This window comes from Prionailurus bengalensis, chromosome B3 (assembly GCF_016509475.1).
Source record: "Prionailurus bengalensis isolate Pbe53 chromosome B3, Fcat_Pben_1.1_paternal_pri, whole genome shotgun sequence".
In the NCBI taxonomy this organism is placed as follows: domain Eukaryota; kingdom Metazoa; phylum Chordata; class Mammalia; order Carnivora; family Felidae; genus Prionailurus; species Prionailurus bengalensis.
In genome coordinates this window covers 147914411-147936133 of record NC_057355.1, presented here as the reverse complement: position 1 = coordinate 147936133, position 21723 = coordinate 147914411, and the positions used below count along the sequence as shown (strand labels likewise).

The following is a 21723-nucleotide window of genomic DNA, read 5'->3' as shown; positions in this document are numbered from 1 at the left end:
TGACCTTTGTTGATGAAAGACATGGAAAAATGCACACACGTCTGCAAATATAACTATGCTCACCAATTAGAATTATTCATATTGTCAAAGCACCATCCACAAAAACTAATGTAGAAGTGCATCACTAACCCTGTCGTTCAAATTTAAAGAATCAAATTAAGTCTGGAGTTTGATATATATGTCAGAGCACATGCAAATGGGGCCTTGTCTGTGCTGATAAAACCAACCCAGCCCCTACACTGCAGCTGGAGAGGAGCCCCAACCCCAGGAGTCCCAGGTGTTCCCATCCTGTGATCAGCACAGAACACAGAAACCTCACCATGGAGTTTGTTCTGGGCTGGGTTTTCCTGGTTGCTCTTTTAAAAGGTAATTCATGGTGAACAGGAGACAATGACTATGTGAGTGGATATGAATTAGAACCAGTAGATGTGTGACAGTTTCCTGACCAAGATGTCTTGTGTCTGCAGGTGTCCAGTGTGGCGTGCAGCTAGCTGGTGGAGTCTAGAGGTTACCTGGTGAAGCCTGGGGGGTTCTTGAGACTCGCCTGTGTAGCCTCTGGATTCACCTTCAGTAGTTCCAGCAGGAACTGGGTCCACCAGGCTCCAGGGAAGGGGCTGCAGTGGGTCTCAACAATTATTAGTAGTGGATGTAGCACAAGCTACGCAGACTCCTGTGAAGGGCCGATTCACCATCTCCAGACACAACACCAAGAACGCGCTGTATCTGCAGATGAACAACCTGAGGGCCGATGACACGGCCACATATTACTGTGCGAGAGACAAGGTGAGGCAACCTCACTGGGAGCCTAGACACAAACCTCCCTGCAGGAGGGGATCGGCACCACCAGGGGGCGCACACTATGCACAAATCTGCTTTGTGTTGCCAGGCGCAGGTGCAGATGGAGGTTACAGGCAGGTTTCCTGTCAGGGTCTGGGGCTTCCTGTCCACACAGCAGTTTCCCCAGGGAGCCTCTCTGGACACAGGATTCTGTGTTTACCTATTAACTGTGTGAATTAGATCATTGTTGTCATAGGAAAACTACCCTAACATGCACAAAAGAAAAAGTTGTTTGCATTGCTTTCTCCTGTCCCTCAACAGGAGTGAATTGCAGATTTCCAGAGGCACAACAGCTGAACCTTTACAGGAGTCCCAGATGCACTTCCTGTGCAGCCAGGACCACAAGATACCACAGGTCCCCATTATCTTCACCCAGCCCTTGTCCCAACCAAACAACGTGACACTTCCTTCATGGCACTTTGCTACTTAGGACTTTAAATGAGCTACAGCTTTATTCAATTCCTCTAAACAAGACATAAATCATCTCCATGTATTAGTCAGGATTCCCTTGAGCAACAGAACCCAAAGCACATTGGTTTCCATGACAAAATATATTGAGAGGTCCCATGATCTACTGTCACAAGTTGGGGTGCCTGGAAAACCTGTGGTGTAATTCTCCTCTGATTCTGAACTAGTGTCTAGTCTCAGAACTTGGAGACCTGATGATATAACTCTCAGAACAAGGGCAGGAAGAGACCAATATTCCACTTCAAACAGGCACATGGGAAGCAAAAATGAGGGAATTCTTCCTCCCTCTGCATCAGACTCTATTCACTACTATAATGGAATGGGTGATGCCCAGGCAGAAAGAAACCATGGATGGAAATGCCAATCTCTTCTGGAAACTCATCACAGACATATACAGAAACAGTTGTGAATCTGGGCACCCATGACGCAGTCAAGATAACACATACAGCTAATCATCACAAGTCAACCTGCTGTAAAATTCGAGTTCAAAGACTGAAGGTTTAGAAGTCCATGATATCACTGGGATGGAGCCAGGTGGGCATAGCAGTGCTCCTGTGGAGAAGGAGGCCCGAGGCCCATAGGGAATGCTGCGGTTTTAGGGTCCCCTGTGTCATATTGGTGAGACAGTTATCTTCTTGTGGTTCATTTGGGAGACAGGGCCTTGCCTCTCTTTGGGCAGGAGAGCTGACAGGCACCATTGCACTACCCTGGTCAATACCATAGGAGCCTCTTCTGAGAGCAGCTAACTGTACGCTGTCTTCTTGTTGTTCTTCACCATGAACTCCAAGCCCCTAGTTTTCATGCAACGACTTTCTGGGATACCAGCTCCAGCCACAGCACAGAGAGACACTCTCCCAGAAGATCAGTGGGTCCCTGTCACATTGAGTTCATAAAATTTGGTGCATTCAAACCCAGCTGCAGATCCTGAGATAAAACATAAGAGCCCTGAGCTGCCAGGTGGGCCAATGGCTTGGACACAGACAGGGTGAAGGCAGGGCTCTGAAGGAAGCCTGGGACCCATGAGTACAGATTGTTCTCTCTGTGTGAGGGCTTCCTGAACAGGGGCGGTGGGGAACTCCAACTGCAGGGACTAGAGGGGGAGCTGATGCCAATATTTCCTCCCACCAATCAGCATGGACAAAATCAGTGAGCAGCACAGCACCCCCCAATAAATGCTGAGCCACTGACACCAAGATCCACCCCCCTTGCCTCCCTCAGAAGCTTCCTTACTAGGAAAAGAGTCCCTGAACCCAGACCAGCATCACGCCCCTCCCTCCAAAGACCACCATATACCCCCACAGGCACCAAGTCTACTGATAATATAGTGAGGCATGGCTTCAAATATAGGGAAATAGGAATTAGCCTCTTTTAAAAAGCAGACCAAACTCACCAGTTAAAACTCACAGCACTATGGACAAAGTTGAAAAACTCTCCCCTGGAGGCAAGGAGAACTCTGCAGAGGACTGACCTGAGGGACAGAGCAGCCAATACATGACAGCACAGTGCACACAGCACATGCAAGAAATGCTTCCAGAATGTCAGGTCCTCAACAGTATGTAAACATTTCTCAAAAAAGACACTACTCTAGAGGCAGAAAACATAACAGGATTTTCCTAAAACACTTAAGAAAGCAGAGACATAGACATACACCATGATGGAGGAATTCATTCCAAAAGAAAAAACAATAAAAGTACATTGCCAGGGATATCATTAAAACACATATAAATAATTGCCTCAAATAGAATTTAAAACCTATCATAAGGAAACTGAGCTTTTAAAAACTATCATAAGGATACTAGCTGTGCTTGAGAAAGCCTAGAAGACATGAGGACACCCTGACTGCAGATGGAAAAGACCTATAACCCAGTCAGGCTGAAATTTTTTAAATCCTGTAACCGAAATGTGAAACTGATTGGATATAATGAACTCAAGGCAGAAAGAAGCAGATGAATGAGTGACATAGAAGATAAAATTTTGTGAGAAATGAAGCAGGAAAGAAGAGGAAAATTAAAATATTGTCTCACAAATGTATACTTAGGGAATTCAGCAACTCCATAGAGTGTAATAAAATTCTTTACAAAGGGGTACCAGAAGAAGAAGAGAGAGAGAAAAAAGGGGAGAAGTTTTATCTGAGTGCATTAGAGTGGAAAATTTCCACTAAATGGTGAAGGAAACAGACGTCCACATCTATGAGTCACAGAGAACCCCCATTAAAATTAAAAAACAAAAAAAGCAGGCCAATTCTGAGACATAACTTAGTAAAATTCACAAAATACACAGATAAAAAAAACTATAAGCACGAAGACAGAAGAGTTTGCTAACGAATACAGGAAGATAAAAAAAGAGTATGGCAGAAGTGTCCACAGAAACCTGCAGGAAAGAAGGGAGTGGCATAATATCCTCAAATGCTCAGTTGAAGATTGGGCAGTCAATGGGGCAAGACAGATTGGCAGAAAAACATAGAAGATTTTTGTGTGTCTCACGTCCATGAAATACAGCCAGACCAACACTAAACCATCCTACACACCTAGAAAACTGATTGAGGATTAACACAACAATCTGCACAACCTGAACCACAGAAGTCAACAAGAACGTGGCATGGAGAGGTGACCTTTGGGAGTGAGAAGTTGCGGGAAGGGATGTGCTTTTGCGGGTGCAGAGAGGACGGACCCTGGGGAGTAGGGGAGAATACAGGAAAAGCACCCCTCCCCAAAAACAGCTGGAGAGAAAGTGGAAAATTGGAAACAGCCACAGGGACTAAACTAAGAAGGGAGAAAGGAGAAAGGAGAGGATTTAAATTCCACTAAGACTGTAAACAAGGGGAGCACAAAGGCTGCAAATCTGTAGCTGGATACTTGGCGGTGCTTTGCTGGGAAAGGTGAATCCCAGGAACAGAGTGGGGTCCGGGATGTTCTCAGGCCACATGGGGAGAGGCAGTTCCACTGCTGGAAGGACATTTGGTGGAGACTGCCATAGCCATCTGGCCCCAGCAGACCCCAGAAAACGGCCACATTCGCTGGTGCTGGAACAAGGTCTTTTAGGGTGAAGCCTGGTGCCAGACGTGTGTTGTGATTTTCCATAATCCACGAAAGGCTGCTGCTACACACTCTTGTGAATGTTTTCTGGGGTGGGCTGGCACCTGGCCACAGTCTCGGGGCATCAGCAACAACAGGGTCCACCAAGCTTTCCTGGGTGCAGCTGATATTCAGCTGTTGCTCATTCGGCCATTGCTTGGTGAGTCCCTCCCGCAGGGGGCAGAACAGGTCAAAGCCGCTGTCCTTTAGACATAAGGGATTGGGGAAAACAGCCACGTCTGTGACAAAACTGGGAAAAGAGGTGCACCCTGGGGCCTGGTCATGGAGAGTGAAGGAGCGGGGAATGGATGAGAGCTGAAGACAGAGGACGGGTGTGCGATTGCTGATCTGGGAGAACAGACTGGGTAGCTGGGTGGCGCCATTTTCACCTCTCCTGTGCATGCGCATACACACCTACAAGCACTGTAACAATCCACCCCAGGAGGCTAGAAGCGCCATCTACTGGAGAACGGTGCCATTACACTGAGCCCTGACAAACTGGGCCAACTTGGCTCTTCAGGAACACAAGTCTCACTGCCGCTTAGTTTATGGACTATAAAGAACTGCATAGACTGACATCTAGGGGATAACGAAGTAATTTCAGTCCTGCATCAATAAGTTAGCAGGTTCATCTAGTCAATTTTCTTTATTTTTTTCTTTTTCTCTTTTACACTTCTTTACTTTTTCTTGAATGCAGAAAGAGAAAAGATTATTTTTATTATCAATGTTTTTTAAAAATATTTTTCTTTATTTTTATTAGTATATTTATTACAATTGTGTCATTTTTTTTCAAATTCTCTTTTACTTCCATCATTTTATTTTAGTCTACTTCAGTGTATTCCCCTTTTCAAATTTCCAAACAGTTTCCTTTTTATTTTTTCTTTCTTTTCTTTTTTTCTCTTCTTTGTCTCTGTTGTTTTTCTTGAATGCAGAAAGAGAAAAACTTCATTTCACTTTCAATTCCTATTAAAAATATTTTCATTTAATTTTTTTACTATATTGTTTGCTTTTAGGTAAATTTTATCAATTTCTATTTTACTTCCATCATTTTCTTTTAGTCTACTACAGTGTATTCACTTTTTGAGTTTTCAAATGATTTCCTTTTTTTCCTTTTTTTCCTTTTTTTATCTTTTTTTCATTTCCTTTCTTTTTTCTTGAATACAGAAAAATAAAATAATCACATTTATTTTTAATTTTTGTTAAAAATATTTTCCTTACTTTTTTATACTATATTCTTTAATTTTGTGTATATTTTTTCAAACTCTATTTACTCCCATCATTCCATTTTAATCAACTTCAATGTATTCATTTCTTCAAATTATTAAATTATTTCCTTTTTTTTCTCCCACCCCCCTTTTTTTCTCTAATCTGTCAAACCACTTTCAACACACAGACCAAAACACACCTAGGATCTAGCATTATCTGTTCGATTCATGCGTTGTGTGTTTAATTTTTAATTTTAATATTTCTGTAATTTTATCTTTTTATTTCAATTTTGCTACCTCCTTAATTCCTTTTCTCCCCTCAAAATGACAAAACGAAGGAATTCACCCCAAAAGAAAGAGCACAAAGAAACAACAGGCACGGATTTAACCAACACAGGTACAAGTGAGATGTCTGAACCAGAATTTAGAATCACAATAATACTAGCTGCAGTCAAAAATAGATTAGAATACCTATCTGCAGAGATAAAGGAAGTAAAAAATAGCCAGAATGAAATTAAAAATGCTATAACTGAGCTGCAATCACGGATGGATGCAGTGGTGGCACGGATGGATGAGGCAGAACAGAGAATCAGCGATACAGAGGACAACCTTATAGAGAATAACGAAGCAGAAAAATAGAGGGAGATTAAGGCAAAAGAGCAAGATTTAAGAATTATAGAATTGAATTCAGTGACTCATTAAAAAGGAACAACATGAGAATCATAGGGGTCCCAGAAGTGGAAGAGAGAAATAGGGGTGGAAGGATTATGTGAACAAATCATAGCGGAAAACTTTCCTAACCTGGGCAAAGACACAGATATCAAAATCCAGGAAGCACAGAGGATTCCCATTAGATTCAACAAAAACTGAACATCAACAAGGCATATCATAGTCAAATTGACAACGTAGTCAGGCAAGGAGAGAATCAAAAAAACCAACAGGGAAACAAAGTCCCTAACTTACAAGGGAAGACAGATCAGGTTTGCAGCAGACCTATCCACAGAAACTTGGCAGGCCAGAAATGAGTGGTGGGATATATTCAGTGTGCTAAATCAGAAAAATATGCAGCCAGGAATTCTGTATCCAGCAAGACTGTCATTCAAAATAGAAGGACAGATAAAAAGATTCCCAGACAAACAAAAATTAAATGAGTTTGTAACCACTAAACCAGTCCTGCCATAAATTTTAAGGGGGAATCTCTGAGGGGAGAAAAGATGAAAATATATCTATATAAATAAATACATACCAAAAGAAACAAATATTAGAAAGATCAAAGAACACCACCAGAAACTCCAACTCTACAAGCATCATAATGCCAACAAATTCGTATCTTTCAGTACTCACTCTAAACGTCAATGGACTCAATGCCTTAATCAAAGACATAGAGTAACAGAATGGAGAAGAAAACAAGATCCATCTATATGCTTTTTGCAAGAGACCCACTTTAGACCTAAAGACACCTCCAGATTGAAAATAAGGGGATGGAGAACCATCTATCATGCTAATGGTCAACAAAAGAAAGCCGAAGTAGCCATACTGATATCAGACAATCTAGACTTTAAAATAAAGATTGTATCAAGACATGCAGAAGGGCATTATATCATTCATAATCAAAGGGTCTATCCACCAAGAGGATCTAGCAATTGTAAACATTTATGCGCCAAATGTGAGAGTACACAAATATAGAAATCAATTAATCACAAACATAAATAAACTCATCGATAAGAATTCCATAACAGTAGGAGACTTCAACACCCCGCTCACAGCAATGGATAGATCATCTAATCAAAAAATCAACAAGAAACAATGGCTTTGAATTCCACACTGGACCAGATGGACTTAACAGATATATTCAGAACATTTCATACTAAAGCAACAGAATATGCATTCTTCTCCAGTTCACATGGAATTTTCACCAGAATAGACCATATACTGGGGCACAAATCAGCCGTAAGTAAGTACAAAAAGATCGAGATCATACCATGCATATTTTCAGACCACAATGCCATGAACTCAAAATCAACCACAAGAAAAAATTTGGAAAGGTAACAAATAATGAGACTGAATATCATCCCAGTAAAGAATGAATGGGCTAACCAAACAGTTAAAGAGAAAATTAAAAAGGATATGGAAGTCAATGAAAATGATAACACCACAATGCAAACCTCCAGGATGCAGCAAAGGCGGTCATAAGAGGAAAGTATATAGCAATCCAGGCCTTCCTAAAGAAGGAAGAAAGATCTCAGATACACAACCTAACATTACACCTATAAATCTAGAAAAAGAACAGAAAATAAAATCCAAAACCAGCAGAAGACAGGAAATAATAAAGATTAGAGCAGAAATTAATGCTAACAAAAGCAAAAAAAAGTAGAATAGATCAATGAAACTAAAAGCTTGTTCTTTGAAAGAATTAACAAACTGATAAACCACTATCCAGTTTTTTGTTCTGTTTTGTTTTTTCAACGTTTATTTATTTTTGGGACAGAGAGAGACAGACCATGAACGGGGGAGGGGCAGAGAGAGAGGGAGACACGGAATCGGAAACAGGCTCCAGGCTGTGAGCCATCAGCCCAGAGCCCGACACGGGGCTCGAACTCACGGACCGCGAGATCGTGACCTGGCTGAAGTCGGATGCTTAACCGACTGTGCCACCCAGGAGCCCCAACCACTCCAGTTTGATCAGAAAGACAAAGGAAAGGACCCAAATAAATAAAATCAAGAATGACAGAGGAGATATCACAACCAACACAACAGAAATAAAAACAGTAATAAGAGAATATTATCAGCAATAATATGCCAATAAAATGGGCAATCTGGAAGAAATGGACAAATTCCTAGAAACATATACACTACCAAAACTGAAACAGGAAGAAATAGAAAATTTGAATAGACCCATAACCAGTATGGAAATCGAATTAGTAATCAAAAATCTGCCAAAAGACAAAGGTTTAGGACCAGATGGCTTTCCAGGGGAGTTCTACCAAACATTTAAGGAAGAGTTAACACCTATTCTCTTGAAGGTGTTCCAAAAAAATAGAAATGGAAGGAAAAGTCCCAGACTCTTTCTATGAAGCCAGCATTACCTTGATTCCAAAAGCAGACAGAGACCACACTTAAAAGGAGAATTATAGAACAATTTCCCTGATGAACATGGATAAAAAAGTCCTTAGCAAGATATTATCCAACCAGAAACAATAATACATTAAAAAAATTACTTACCACGACCACGTGGGATTTATACCTGGGATGCAGGTCTGGTTCAATATCTGCAAAACAATTAATGTGATTCATCACATCGATAAAAGAAAGGACAGGAACCATATGATCCTGTCCATAGATGCAGAGAAACCACGTGACAAAATACAATATCCTGAAATACAACATCTTGATAAAAACCCTCAAGAAAGTAGGGATAGAAGGACCATACCTCGAGATCATAAAAGCCATCTATGAATGACCCAATGCTAATATCATCCTCAATGGGGAAAAACTGAGAGCTTTCTCCCTAAGGTCAGGAACAAGACACGCATGTCCACTCTCGCCACTGTTATTCAACATAGTATTGGAAGTCTTAGCCTCTGCAATCAGACAACACAAAGAAATAAAAGGCGTCCAAATTGGCCAGGAGATGGTCAAACTTTCACTCTTCACAGATGACATGATACTCTCTATGGAAAAGCCAAAAGACCCCACCAAAAAACTGCTAGAATTGATTCATGAATTCAGCAAAGTGGCAGGATAAAAATCAACGCAGAGAAATCGGTTGCATTCCTATACACCAACAATGAAGCAACAGAAAGAGAAATCAAGGAATCTATCCCATTACAGTAGCACCAAAAACCATATAATACCTAGGAATAAATCTAACCAAAGAGACAAAAACTCTATGCACTGAAAACTATAGAAAGCTTATGAAAGAAATTGAAGAAGACAAAATATAGAAAAAGATTCCATGCTCCTCAATAGGAAGAACAAATATTGTTAAAATGCCGATAGTACCCAAAGCAATCTATATATTCAATGCAATCCCGATCAAAGTGACACCAGCATTCTTCACAGAGCTAGACAAATAATCCTAAAATTTGTATGGAACAGAAAAGTCCCAGAATAGCCAAGGTGATCTTGAAAAACAAAACCAAAGCAGGAGGCATCACAATCCCAGACTTTAAGCTACACTACAAAGCTGTAATCATCAAGGCAGTATGGTACCAGCACAGATACTCAGGGGCGTCTGAGTGGATGAGTCAGTTATGCGTCCGACTTTGACTGCTCAGAGCCTGGAGCCTGCTTGGAATTCTGTGTCTTCCTCTCTCTCTGACCCTCTCTCGCTCATGCTCTGTCTCTGTCTCTGAAAAGTAATAAATTAATGCCAAAAATTAAAAACAAAAACAGGAATAGACACTCAGATCAATGGAACAGAATACAAAATCCAGAAATGGACCCACAATGTGTATGGCCAACTAATCTTTGACAAAGCAGGAAAGACTATCCAATGGAATAAAGACAGTGTCTTCAGCAAGTGGTGCTGGGAAAACTGGACAGCGACATGCAGAAGAATGAACCTGGACCACTTTCTTACACCATTCACAAAATTAAACTCCAAATGGATGAAAGACCCCAATTAGGTCAGGAAGCCATCAAAATCCTCGAGGAGAAAGCAGGCAAAAACATCTAGGTCTTGGCTGCAGCAACTTCCTACTCAACACATCCCTGGAGGCAAGGGAAACAAAAGCAAAAATGAACTACTGGGACCTCATCACTTCTGCATAGTGAAGGCAACAATGAGCAAAACTAAAATTCAACTGACAGAATGGGAGAAGATATTTGCAAGTGACATCTCAGATAAAGAGTTAGTATCCAAAATCTATAATGAATTTATCAAACTCAACACCCAAAACACAAATAATCCAGTGAAGAAATGGACAAAAGACATGAATAGACACTTCTCCAAAGAAGACATCCAGATGGCCAACCGACACATGAAAAAATGCTCAACATCACTCATCATCACGGAAATGCCAATCAAAACCCTAATGAGATGTCACCTGACACCTGTCAGAATGGCTAACATTAACAACTCAGGCAACCGCAGATGTTGGCGAGGATACAGAGAGAGGATCTTTTTTGCATTTTCGGGGGCAACCCAAGCTGGTGCAGCCACTCTGGAAAACTGTATGGAGATTCCTCAAAAAACTAAAAATAGAACTCCCCTATGACCCAGCAATTGCACTACTAGGCATTTATCCAGGGGACACAGGTGTTCTGTTTCAAAGGGACACATGCACCCCATGTTTATAGCAGCACTATCAACAATAGCCAAAGTATGGAAAGAGCCAAATGTCCATCGATGGATGAATGGATAAAGAAGACATGGTATGTATATACAATGGAGTATTACTTGGCAATCAAAAAGAGTGAAATCTTGCCATTTGCAACTACGTGGATGGAACTGGAGGGTATGATGCTAAGTGAAATGAGTCAGTCAGAGAAACACAAAACTCATATGACTTCACTCATATGAGGACTTTAAGATACAAAACAGATGAACATAAGGGAAGGGAAACAAAAATAATATGAAAGCATGGAGGGGACAGAGCATAAGAGACTCATAAATATGGAGAACAAACAGAGGGCTACTGGAGGGGTTGTGGGAAGGGATGGGCTAAACTGGTAAGGGGCACTAAGGAATCTACTCCTAAAATCATTATTGTACTGTATGCTAACTAATTTGGATGTAAATTTTAAAATTAAAAACACATACTAAATAAATAATTAAAAAATTAAAATATTTTTAAAAGAATATAATCGATGATCATGATGTTGAGGCAAAAATTTCTTAAAGATTATGCCAAAAGCTCCATTAATAAAGGTAAAACCCCAAAACTGAAAAAAAAATTTCTTCATATTGTCACACCGCCATCCACACACTCTAATGTAGAAGTGCATCCTAACACTGTCGTTCACTTTTAAAGAATCAAATCTAAGTCTGGAGCTTGATATATATGTCAGAGGACATGCAAATGAGGCCCTCTCTGTGCTGATAAAACCAGCCCAGCCCCGACCCTGCAGCTGGGAGAGAAGCCCCAGCCCCGGGAGTTCCAGGTATTCCCATTCTGTGATCAGCACAGAACACACACACCTCACCATGGAGATTGTGCTGGGCTGGGTTTTCCTGGTTGCTCTTTTAAAAGGTAATTCATGGTGAACGAGGGACACTGAGTCTGTGAATGGATATGAGTGAAACAGTGGATGTGTGACAGTTTCCTGACCAAGATGTCTTGTGTCTGCAGGTGTCCAGTGTGACGTGCAGCTGGTGGAGTCTGGAGGAGACCTGGTGAAGCCTGGGGGGTCCCTGAGACTCACCTGTGTAGCCTCTGGATTCACCTTCAGTAGCTACTACATGCACTGGGTTCGCCAGGCTCCAGGGAAGAGGCTGCAGTGGGTCTCATGGATTAATACTGATGGAAGTAGCACAAGCTACGCAGACTCCGTGAAGGGCCGATTCACCATCTCCAGAGACAACGCCAAGAACACGCTGTATCTGCAGATGGACAACCTCAAGACCGAGGACACGGCCACATATTACTGTATGAGAGACACGGTGAGGGGACCTCACTGGGAGCCCACACACAAACCTCCCTGCAGGAGGGGATCAGCACCACCAGGGGGTGCACACTATGCACAATTCTCCTTTGTGTTCCCAGGCGCATGTGCAGATGGAGGTTACAGGCAGGTTTCCTGTCAGGGTCTGGGGCTTCCTCTCCACACAGCAGTTTCCTCCAGGAGCCTCCCTGGATATAAGATTCTGTGTTTACCTATTAACTCTCTGAATTAGCAACTGGGTTGTCATAGGGAAACTAGACTAACATGCACAAAGACACAGTAGTTTGCACTTGCTTACTCCTGTCCCTCAACATGAGTGAATTACAGAATTCCTGAGGCACAAAAGCTGAACCTTTACAGGAGTCCCAGATGCACTCTAGGACCACAGGATCCCACAGCTCCTCATTATCCTCACCCATCCCTTGTCCCAGTCAAACAACGTGACACACCTTCATAGCACTTTTCTACTCAGGACTTTAAATGAGCTACAACTTCATTCAATTCCCCTAAACGAGACAAACCATTTCCGTGTACTAGTCAAAATTCTCCTGAGGAACAGAAACCAAAGCACATTGATTTCCATGACTAAATAGGTTGAGAAGTCCCATGATCTAGTGTCACAAGCTGAAGACATAGGAAAATCAGTGATGTAATTCTTGTCTGATTCTGACTAGTGTCTAGTCTCAGAATGTGGAGAGCTGATGATGTAACTCTCACAAAAAGGGCTGTGGGAGACCAATGTTCCAGTTGATGCAGTTAGAGGGTATCATGCTAAGCAAAGTAAGTCAGTCAAAGAAAGACAAACACCATATGATTTCCTCATATGGGGAATTTAAGAAACACAACAAATGAACACAGGGGAAGGATAAAAAGAACAAGAAAGACATAAAAGACTGTAAGTTTAGAGAACAAACTAAGGGTTGCTAAAGGCCAGGTGTGTGGGGGATGGGATAATGGGTGATGGGGATTAAGTAGGCCACATGTTGTGATGAGTACTGGGTGTTAATGTAAGTGATGAACCAATATTCTACTATTGAAATTAATATTACACAATATGTTAACTAACAAAAATTTAAACACAAACTTAAAAAATTTTTAAAGTGGAAAAAGGGAGAAACATTGTCACAAAGTGTAATAAACATGGAATCTAAGGTAGTGAGTCTGACATCTTGCATTTACTCATTTTATCCCTGCTAATGGACATTAATTAACATGCTCATGAATTCTCACAGCAGTGCCACGTGGGCTGGAATTCAAACCACAACTGCCCTTCCCAACTCCACTGTGCCCACACGTTATGGGCGGCTTGTCCAGACACCTGCACAAGAACCCAGGTTGGGCCTCAGCAGGGACCCACATCTGCAGAACTGAACGTGTGGACAGTTGACGCTTCCTGAGAAGCTCTGGGTTTCCTCCCCTGACTTGCTGTTTCAGCTCCCTTGTCTTCCTTTCCTGTCTCTTTTGAAAAGGACCATGTCCCCTGTTAATGGTCCATGAAAGTGAGGGGGTATATGTTCTATAAATATTCAATATGACAGAACAAAAAAAAAAAAGCCCATATGGTGCAGCCTGTCTCGCAGCTTCTATCACCCAATGTGGCAGAGTACAAATAAACCTAAATATGCGTTTGGTAAAAACTGCACAGCACGTTGAAAAAGCATTAACAGATGAGAAGCCTGGAAGAATTCCACAAATGCAGATATGAGCTCCACTTGGAAGAAGAAAAATTATAGTCCCAAACATGCAAGAGTAAAATAATATTAGGAAATGATACAAGAGTTTCAATGTGTTCTATTCATGAAGGGTCTGAAAGTGACAATGCAAAAAATGGATTTTCAGGGTTTCACATAGAATTTCAAAGGAAAAATCTTGTGTCAAGAACTCGGTTGTGTGCACAGAGATCAACAGCTCCTGAAACATAGAGAAAACCCACCACCTGGAAAGGTAAACGTCTTTTTTGACCCAAGGAGCACATCTAGAAAATCGTATGAGAAGTCTGGCCAAAGAGACATAGCATAGCAACTCTAGTGAAATTTGAACTTCAATTTCAGCATCAGAACATAATTTCCATATATTATGAAAAAAACCATGCCAGGAAATTGAGTTGCTAGAGTCTAAAATTTAAAAACAAACAAAAACACTGTCACCAGAGACAAATTAGGGAACAAGTCAAAATTGAGAGAAACCATAAAAAATCAAGACTTTTAGTTACATTGCAAGTGAAGAAATCAGTGGGGTGCCTCGGTGGTTCAGTTGGTTAAGTCTCTGACTTCAGCTCAGGTCTTGATGTCACAGTTTGTGGGATTGAGCCCCAGTGTCAGGCTCTATGCTGACAGCTCAGAACTTGGAGCCTGCTTGGGATTCTGTCTTGCTCTCTCTCTCTGCTTTTCCCCGCTCACGTTCTGTCTCTCTCTCTCTCTATCAAGAATAAACATTCTAAAAAAATATTAGTCACAAGCAATCAATCATTAAGAAAACCGAAATTATAGCTAAGAAGCAAGACCCATAAAAAGAAATGGTATAAACAGACTTTGTAAAAATCAAATACGTTTATCTGCCCACGTGAAAATCAATAGTGAGATAAGTTACAGAGTAAGAGACAATATTCACAAATTGCATAACCACCAAGGGACCTGCATCTTGAATATGCTAAGAACCCTCAACAGTCAATAGGAAGAAAGGAAACAAACCTCCATAAAACAAGCACAGCCTTGTGTAGTAGACATCCTATCCTTGAGGTTATAGACACGTTAGGTACGGACTGGAGAAGACTCTTCACACCATCGATCTGTCAGGGAAATTCAAATCAAGAACGCAATAGATGCCCTATACACACATCCCAATGGCTCAGGTATGAAGGGAACACTGGCAACAACATCCAGGTGAGGATCCAGCACACGTGGGGCAACAAACACTGCATGTAGAAATGAAAAATAAACACCAGCTCTGGAAAATCATTGGCTGTTGCTTATGACATTATACATGGATGACTTAACATGTAACCTGGAAATACCACTCCTGAGTGTTTGCCCCCGAAAAATGAAATCCCATGCTCAGAAAATAAATGGTGTGTAAATATTTATAGCATCTTTCTTAGTGTTAGAAGCTCAGAATAAGGCAAAAGTCTTTCTAAATATAAAGGAATAAACCAACTACGAAACTTCCATCAATGGGATGCTTTGCCACAGAAATGTGACACTACTGATGCACACCTCAAACCAGGTGAACCTCAGAGACATGATGTAGAGGGAAGGGCGGTAGTCCCATAATTACAGAGGTGGTGTGACCTGGGACATTCACACAGCCAGACCATGGTGACAGTGGTTTGGTTGGGCATTCCTTATCTATTTCTGTCCCAAACCACATGATGAGATACTCTGCTTCATTTGAGAGCACTCCTATGTTCAACCACCCTCTGATGTATGGAGTCTCCACAGACTGAACCCTACAACCTCGGACTCCTCTGAATGGAGAGTTGTTGAGGCCATAGTCTGATATGTGTTCTGACAGGAGCTGTTCCCTCCACTGTCCCTGGTTCTGGCTCTCTCCTGCAGGTGAGGGGGAGTAGGTTAGGAATCCTCCACTGAAACTATTGGTCTCCTGCACCTGACCCTCCCACAACATGAGGCCCAGACCTTCCTCACACTCAGCTGGAATGAAGTCAGTTCTATCGGAACAGATTTGCTCCTAGATTTAGAGGATTGCTCCATCTCCCTCTTTCCCTGGGCAAAACTTGGCAAAGGTGTACAGCTTCAGGTGGGGACAAATCCTGAGAAGGATTCCCTTCTTCCTCAGTTTGGAAACTGAGGGCTCTGTTTAGGGGTGGCTGGCAGCTTCACTGCCTTGTGGCTTGCTTGTCCTGGTGGCATGAGACTCCTGCCATACAAGTCAGGTCTGGGGTGATCAGGTTCCCAGCATCCCTAGTGGACTGTGCCCAGGGCAGACTTCCATCCTAGGAGTTGGGCTGCACACAATGAGTGAGTCGCACATCTCAGTGGCACCTGCTGGGGCTTGGCCTCAACAGCAAACAGCTTAGGGTCACTGACATCCTGTCCCTCTGGGAAAGAGTCCTCTGAACAGGAGCTGGTCACCGGGAAACCTGTGTATTGGTTACAACAGTCTTGAGGGGAGGTTGCAGCCAGGCTCAGTGGCACATGCCTATAGTCCCAGCTACTTGCACTGGAGTTTCTGTTTGCTGATCTGGGGTGGAAAAGGAAAAGAACCTACCTTAGTTCAAATATTCTAGGTGTTCTTTCTGTTAGTATATTTTCTGGAATAAATGCTTCTTCATGGGCTGTATGCCAACACGGCCATTTGCAGGCACTATAAATACATTATTTGAGTCTTTATTCACATTCCAGTTAGTTCACATGCAATGTACTATTAGATTCAGGTGTAAAATATAGTGATTTATCATTGCAATACAGCACCCAGTGCTCATTATGAGTGCCCCCCTAATTCCCATCAACTACGTCCCCATCTCTCCACCCACCTTCCCCCTGATAACCATCAGTTTTTTCGCTGTAGTTAAGTATCTGTTTCGTGGTGCTTATATGGTTCCATGGGTTAGGCCCACGACTCTTGATCTGGGCTCTTGTCTTGATCTCATGGTTCCTGAGATCGACCCCACTTTCGTTTCTGCACTGGCAGCACACGGTTTCCTTGGGATTCTCTTTCCATCTGCTTCAGCCATACCTCCCATTCTCTCTCAAAATAAATATATAAACATTGAAAAAATCGCCTATTTCTTGGATTACCTCTTCTCTCTTATTTGTCCCTTTGCCCATTTGTTGCTCCTTAAATTCTACATATGAATGAAATCATATATTTGACTTTCTCTGACTTATTTCAGTAAACATAATACTCTCTAGCCCAATACAGGTGCTTACAAATGGCAAATGTCATTCCTTTCGGGATACGAAATATTCCAGTGTGTGTGTGTGTGTGTGTGTGTGTGTGTGTGTGTATGTAGATATACCACATATTCTATACCCATTCATCAATCAATGCATACTTGGGCTGGGCTGTTTCCATAGCTGGGCTGTTTCTGTTATAGTTGCTATAAGCATAAAGGTAAAAAACCCTTAACTTAGTATTTTTGTATCATCTGGGTAAATACCTAGTAGTGCATTTGCTCGATCATAACGTAGTTACATTTTTAGCTTTCTAAGGAACCTCCATGCTGTTTTCCATAGTGGCTGTGCCAGTGTGCATTCCCACCAGCACTGCAAAAGGATACTCTTTCTCTGCATCCTCACCAACACCTGTTGTTTCTTGTGCTGTTGAGTTTAGCCTTTCTGACCAGTGTGAGTTGATATTTCATTGTACTTTGGATTTATGTTTCCCTGATGAGGAGTGATGTTGACCATACAACCGTATGTCACATTTGGAAAAATGCTTATTCATGTCTTCTGGCCATTTTTAATAGGATTATTCAGTTCTGGAGTTGAATTTTATACTATATATAGAAAACCTGAAAGACTCCACCAAAAACAAAACCCCGCTAGAACTGGTACAATAAGCCGGTAAATTTGCAGCATACAAAATCAACATATAGAAATTTGTTACATTTGTATTCACCAGTAATGAAGCAGGAGAAAGGGAAATCAAGGAATCAATCCCATTTAGAGTTCCACCAAAAACCATAATATACTAGAAATAAACCTAACTAAAGAGGTAAAACATCTGTACTCTGAAAAACCTGGAAGATTTAGGGAAGAAACTGAAGAAGACACAAAGAAATGGAAAAATATTCCATGCACATGGGTTAAAAGAAAAATCATTGTTAAAATGACGATACTACCCAAAGCAATCTAGACATTCATTGCAAATAATTCAATTTCCTGTCAAATAATACTAGCATTTTTCACAGAGCTAGAACAAACAACTCTAAAAGTATCATGGAAACACATAAGACCCCAAATAACCAAAGAAATCTTGAAAAAGAAAAAACCTGGAGGCATCACAATTCTGGATATCAAGCTATATTACAATGCTGTAGTCATCAAGACAATATGATACCGGCAAAAACTAGACACATAGATTAATGGAACAGATTAGGAAACCCAGAAATGTCACATAACTATATGATCAACTAATCTTGGACAAGGCAGGAAAGGATGTCAAATGGAAAAAAGTCCCTTCAACAATTAGTGTTGGGAAAAGTGGACAGCAACGGGAACTTGTAATGAACCTGGACCACTTTCTTACAGTATACAGAAAAATAAATTCAAAATGAATGAAATACTTAAATGTGACACAGGAAACCATCAAAATCCTAGAGGAGAACACAGGCACCAACCCTCTTTGACCTTGGCCAAAACAACTTCTTACTAGACGTGTCCCCAGAGGCAAGGGAAATAATAGCAAAAATAAACTATTGGGATCTCATCAAGATAAAAATCTTCTGCACAGCAAAGAACAAATCAACAAAACTAAAAGGCCACTGACAAAATGGGGGGAGATATTTGCAAATGACATATCAGATAAAGGCTTACTATCCAAAATCTATAAAGAACTTATAAAACACAACACTCAAAAACCAAATAATCCAGTGAAGAAATGGGCAGAAGACATGAATACATATTTTTCCAAAGAAGTCATCCAGATGGCAAAAAGACACATATAAAGATGCTCAACAACACCCTCATCAGTAAAATATAAATTAAAAACACAATGAGATACCAACTCACACCTGTCACAATGACTAAAATTAACAATTCAGAAAAAACAAAATGTCAGCAAGGTGAGGAGAAAGTGAAACCCTTCATATTGTTGATGGTCAGGCAAACTTGGGAAGCCAGTCTGGAAAACAGTGTGGAGATTCCTCAAAAAATTAAAAACGGAACTATCCTCTTCTCAAGCAATTGCATTTATCCAAGGATACCAAAGGTATCCAAAGGATACCAAAATGCTGATTCGAAGGGGCACATGCATCCCAATCTTTGTGGCAGCCCTATCAACAAAAAACAAATTGTGGAACAGCCCAAATATTCATCAACAGATAACTGCATAAAGAAGAGGTGGTAAATATATACAATGGAATATTACTCAGCCATCAAAAAATGAAATCTTGGCAATTACAATAATGTGGATGGAACTACAGTGTATTATGCTAAGTGGAACAAGTCAGTCAGAAAAAGTCAAATATCCTATGATTTCACACATTAGTGGAATGGAAGAAACACAACATACAGAAAGGAAAAATAAAATAAATCAAAACAGAGAGGGAGGAAACCAGAAGACACTCTTAAATACAGAGAACAAACTGAGGGGAAGTGGGGGAGGTGGGCTAAATGGTATGTGGCCATTAAGGAGGGCACTGGTTGAAATGAGAACTGGGTGTTATGTATGCGATGGTTCTCTAAATTCTACTCCTAAAATCAATACTGCACTGTATGCTAACAGACTTGAATTTATTAAATTAATATAATATAAGAAAATTATGTATAGAGAGAGACTACCTCAAAATAGCAAGCTTCTGCACAGTGAAGGAAACAATCAACAAAACAAAAAAGCAACCTATGGAATGGAAGAAGATATCTGTAAATGACATATCCTCAGGGTTAGTTTTCAAAACATATAAATTTTTTTAAATTGTTTTCAAATGATCAGTAGAGAGTGTGTCCATGCAGTTCAGCACACTGTTGTGTGAGAAGCAAAACTCGTGTCTTCCACTTTTATATTGTGGTAAGATCTCACTGAACATGAGACCCACACTCTTCACAAAATTTTAACCATACCTTACAGTATTGTTAATTACAGGGGTAATGATGTGGAGACTCCTTTAAAACTTGTCATCTTGCATAACATAAAATCATAGCCCTTGAGATCTAGTCCACATTGACCCTCCCTGCCAGGCCCTGGAAACTGCCATTTCACTCTCCATTTCATTGTTATCAAAACCCAAATTCAGGGGCGCCTGGGTGGCGCAGTCGGTTAACCGTCCGACTTCAGCCAGGTCACGATCTCGCGGTCCGGGAGTTCGAGCCCCGCGTCAGGCTCTGGGCTGATGGCTCGGAGCCTGGAGCCTGTTTCCGATTCTGTGTCTCCCTCTCTCTCTGCCCCCCCCCCCCCGTTCATGCTCTGTCTCTCTCTGTCCCAAAAATAAATAAAAAACGTTGAAAAAAAATTAAAAAAAAAACAAAAACAAAAACCCAAATTCAGCTGCCTGTTGCTGGAAAGGTCAATGTTCAAAGTTTTAGTTTTGGTGGGAAAGGAATTTGAGCTATATTCAGAAGGCCAGCCACTGGGAAAAGGCAAACTCTTGTCCAAATGCCAACTCTGAGGTTTCTCCCTGACCCAGGGCGTTTTAAAGCAGTAGAGGGTACTTAAACAAGGCAGTGCCATGGACAATACCATCTTCTGATCATGGGCAGACTCCATGGTGCAAGCTGCCAAAGTAACCTCAACTTCCCTGCATCTCCAGCTGAAGAGGGAACCAAACTACATGGGAGGAGACTGCCAGAGGCCAGGAAACAACCACCATAAGGGATTAGAGGAGAAAACCCCTGGGGCTCACACATGGTCAGCAGTACTTTCTGTTCTCCCCAGCTGGCATAAGAAAATACTAAAATACAACCTTGTAGTTCACCAATCATCACTCAGAATACTGAGAAATGTTTTCCTCAGTCAACTCAGAGGAAGCTTCAAAGCAAAAACCAAAAGGATCAAATGGCTTGCAAACTAATAGCCAAGGAGAATAAGACACACAAAACTACAAAGCGATTTTTTGCATCACCCATAAAGGTAAAATTGACAATGTTTACCTCCACATCACAAGGAAGCAAAAGCAGTGGTCTCTGTAATGAGGAAAAGTAGTCATCCAAAGAAAGTGACCCAACCGTACCACAGGACATGGAATTGGTAGAGAAGTTCAGGGTGATATAACTGCATAGCCCATATGCAAGTAGCTGGAGGAAAGATTGAAGGTGTTGACTAGAGCGATGCGTCTGGGACCAAATCCCTACCCATGTCCAAGTGACCACTCTTGACCATGGCCCACCTGCCCCTCCCACATCCACCCCAGATTAACTGATGTGCAGGGTCACCCAATGCCACACCCTGGGACTGTTGCCTAATGCCACAGGTGGCCCCCAGGTGCAGGGTGCTGGCCACCTGGCACAGCCCTCTGTTCTGTCTGATGGTCTAGACCTGGCTTTGCTGAGGATCCTCCATTTATCCATTCTCACTGGCAGATGTCCCTGAGCAGGGGCATGAGGCTGGCAGAGGGCCAGGTCACCCTGAGGGCACCCTCTTGCTGTTTGCACTCTGGGCAGTGCTGGCTCCTGTGCAGGGTTCTCAAGGGCATCCCTCATGGTGCTACATCTTTCTGAGGTGGTAATTCCCAAGAAGGAGCTGCACCAAACCAAGGGCATTCAGATGCCTGGCTGTCTGTCCTATAGCCTGCATTTTGGGGGCAAGAGACATGTTATCTACATGTGGCACAAGAAACTCTTTTGGTCCAGACTCTGCTGATGATGACTCAGGATGCTCAGGGAGCCTTGCAGATGGACTACGCCCTCAGGCTTCCA

General features: G+C 41.7%; 1 pseudogene and 1 gene segment (V, D, J or C); both read left to right on the top strand.

Moving 5' to 3' along the window:
* Positions 1 to 257: 257 nt before the first annotated feature.
* LOC122468133 lies at positions 258 to 1017 on the top strand (annotated as a pseudogene).
* A 10626-nt stretch (positions 1018 to 11643) lies between these two features.
* On the top strand, positions 11644 to 21348 carry LOC122469630. The segment is given in 3 exon segments: positions 11644 to 11778; positions 11878 to 12174; positions 21290 to 21348. Coding segments are annotated over 3 exon segments (387 nt in total).
* Positions 21349 to 21723: the final 375 nt, after the last annotated feature.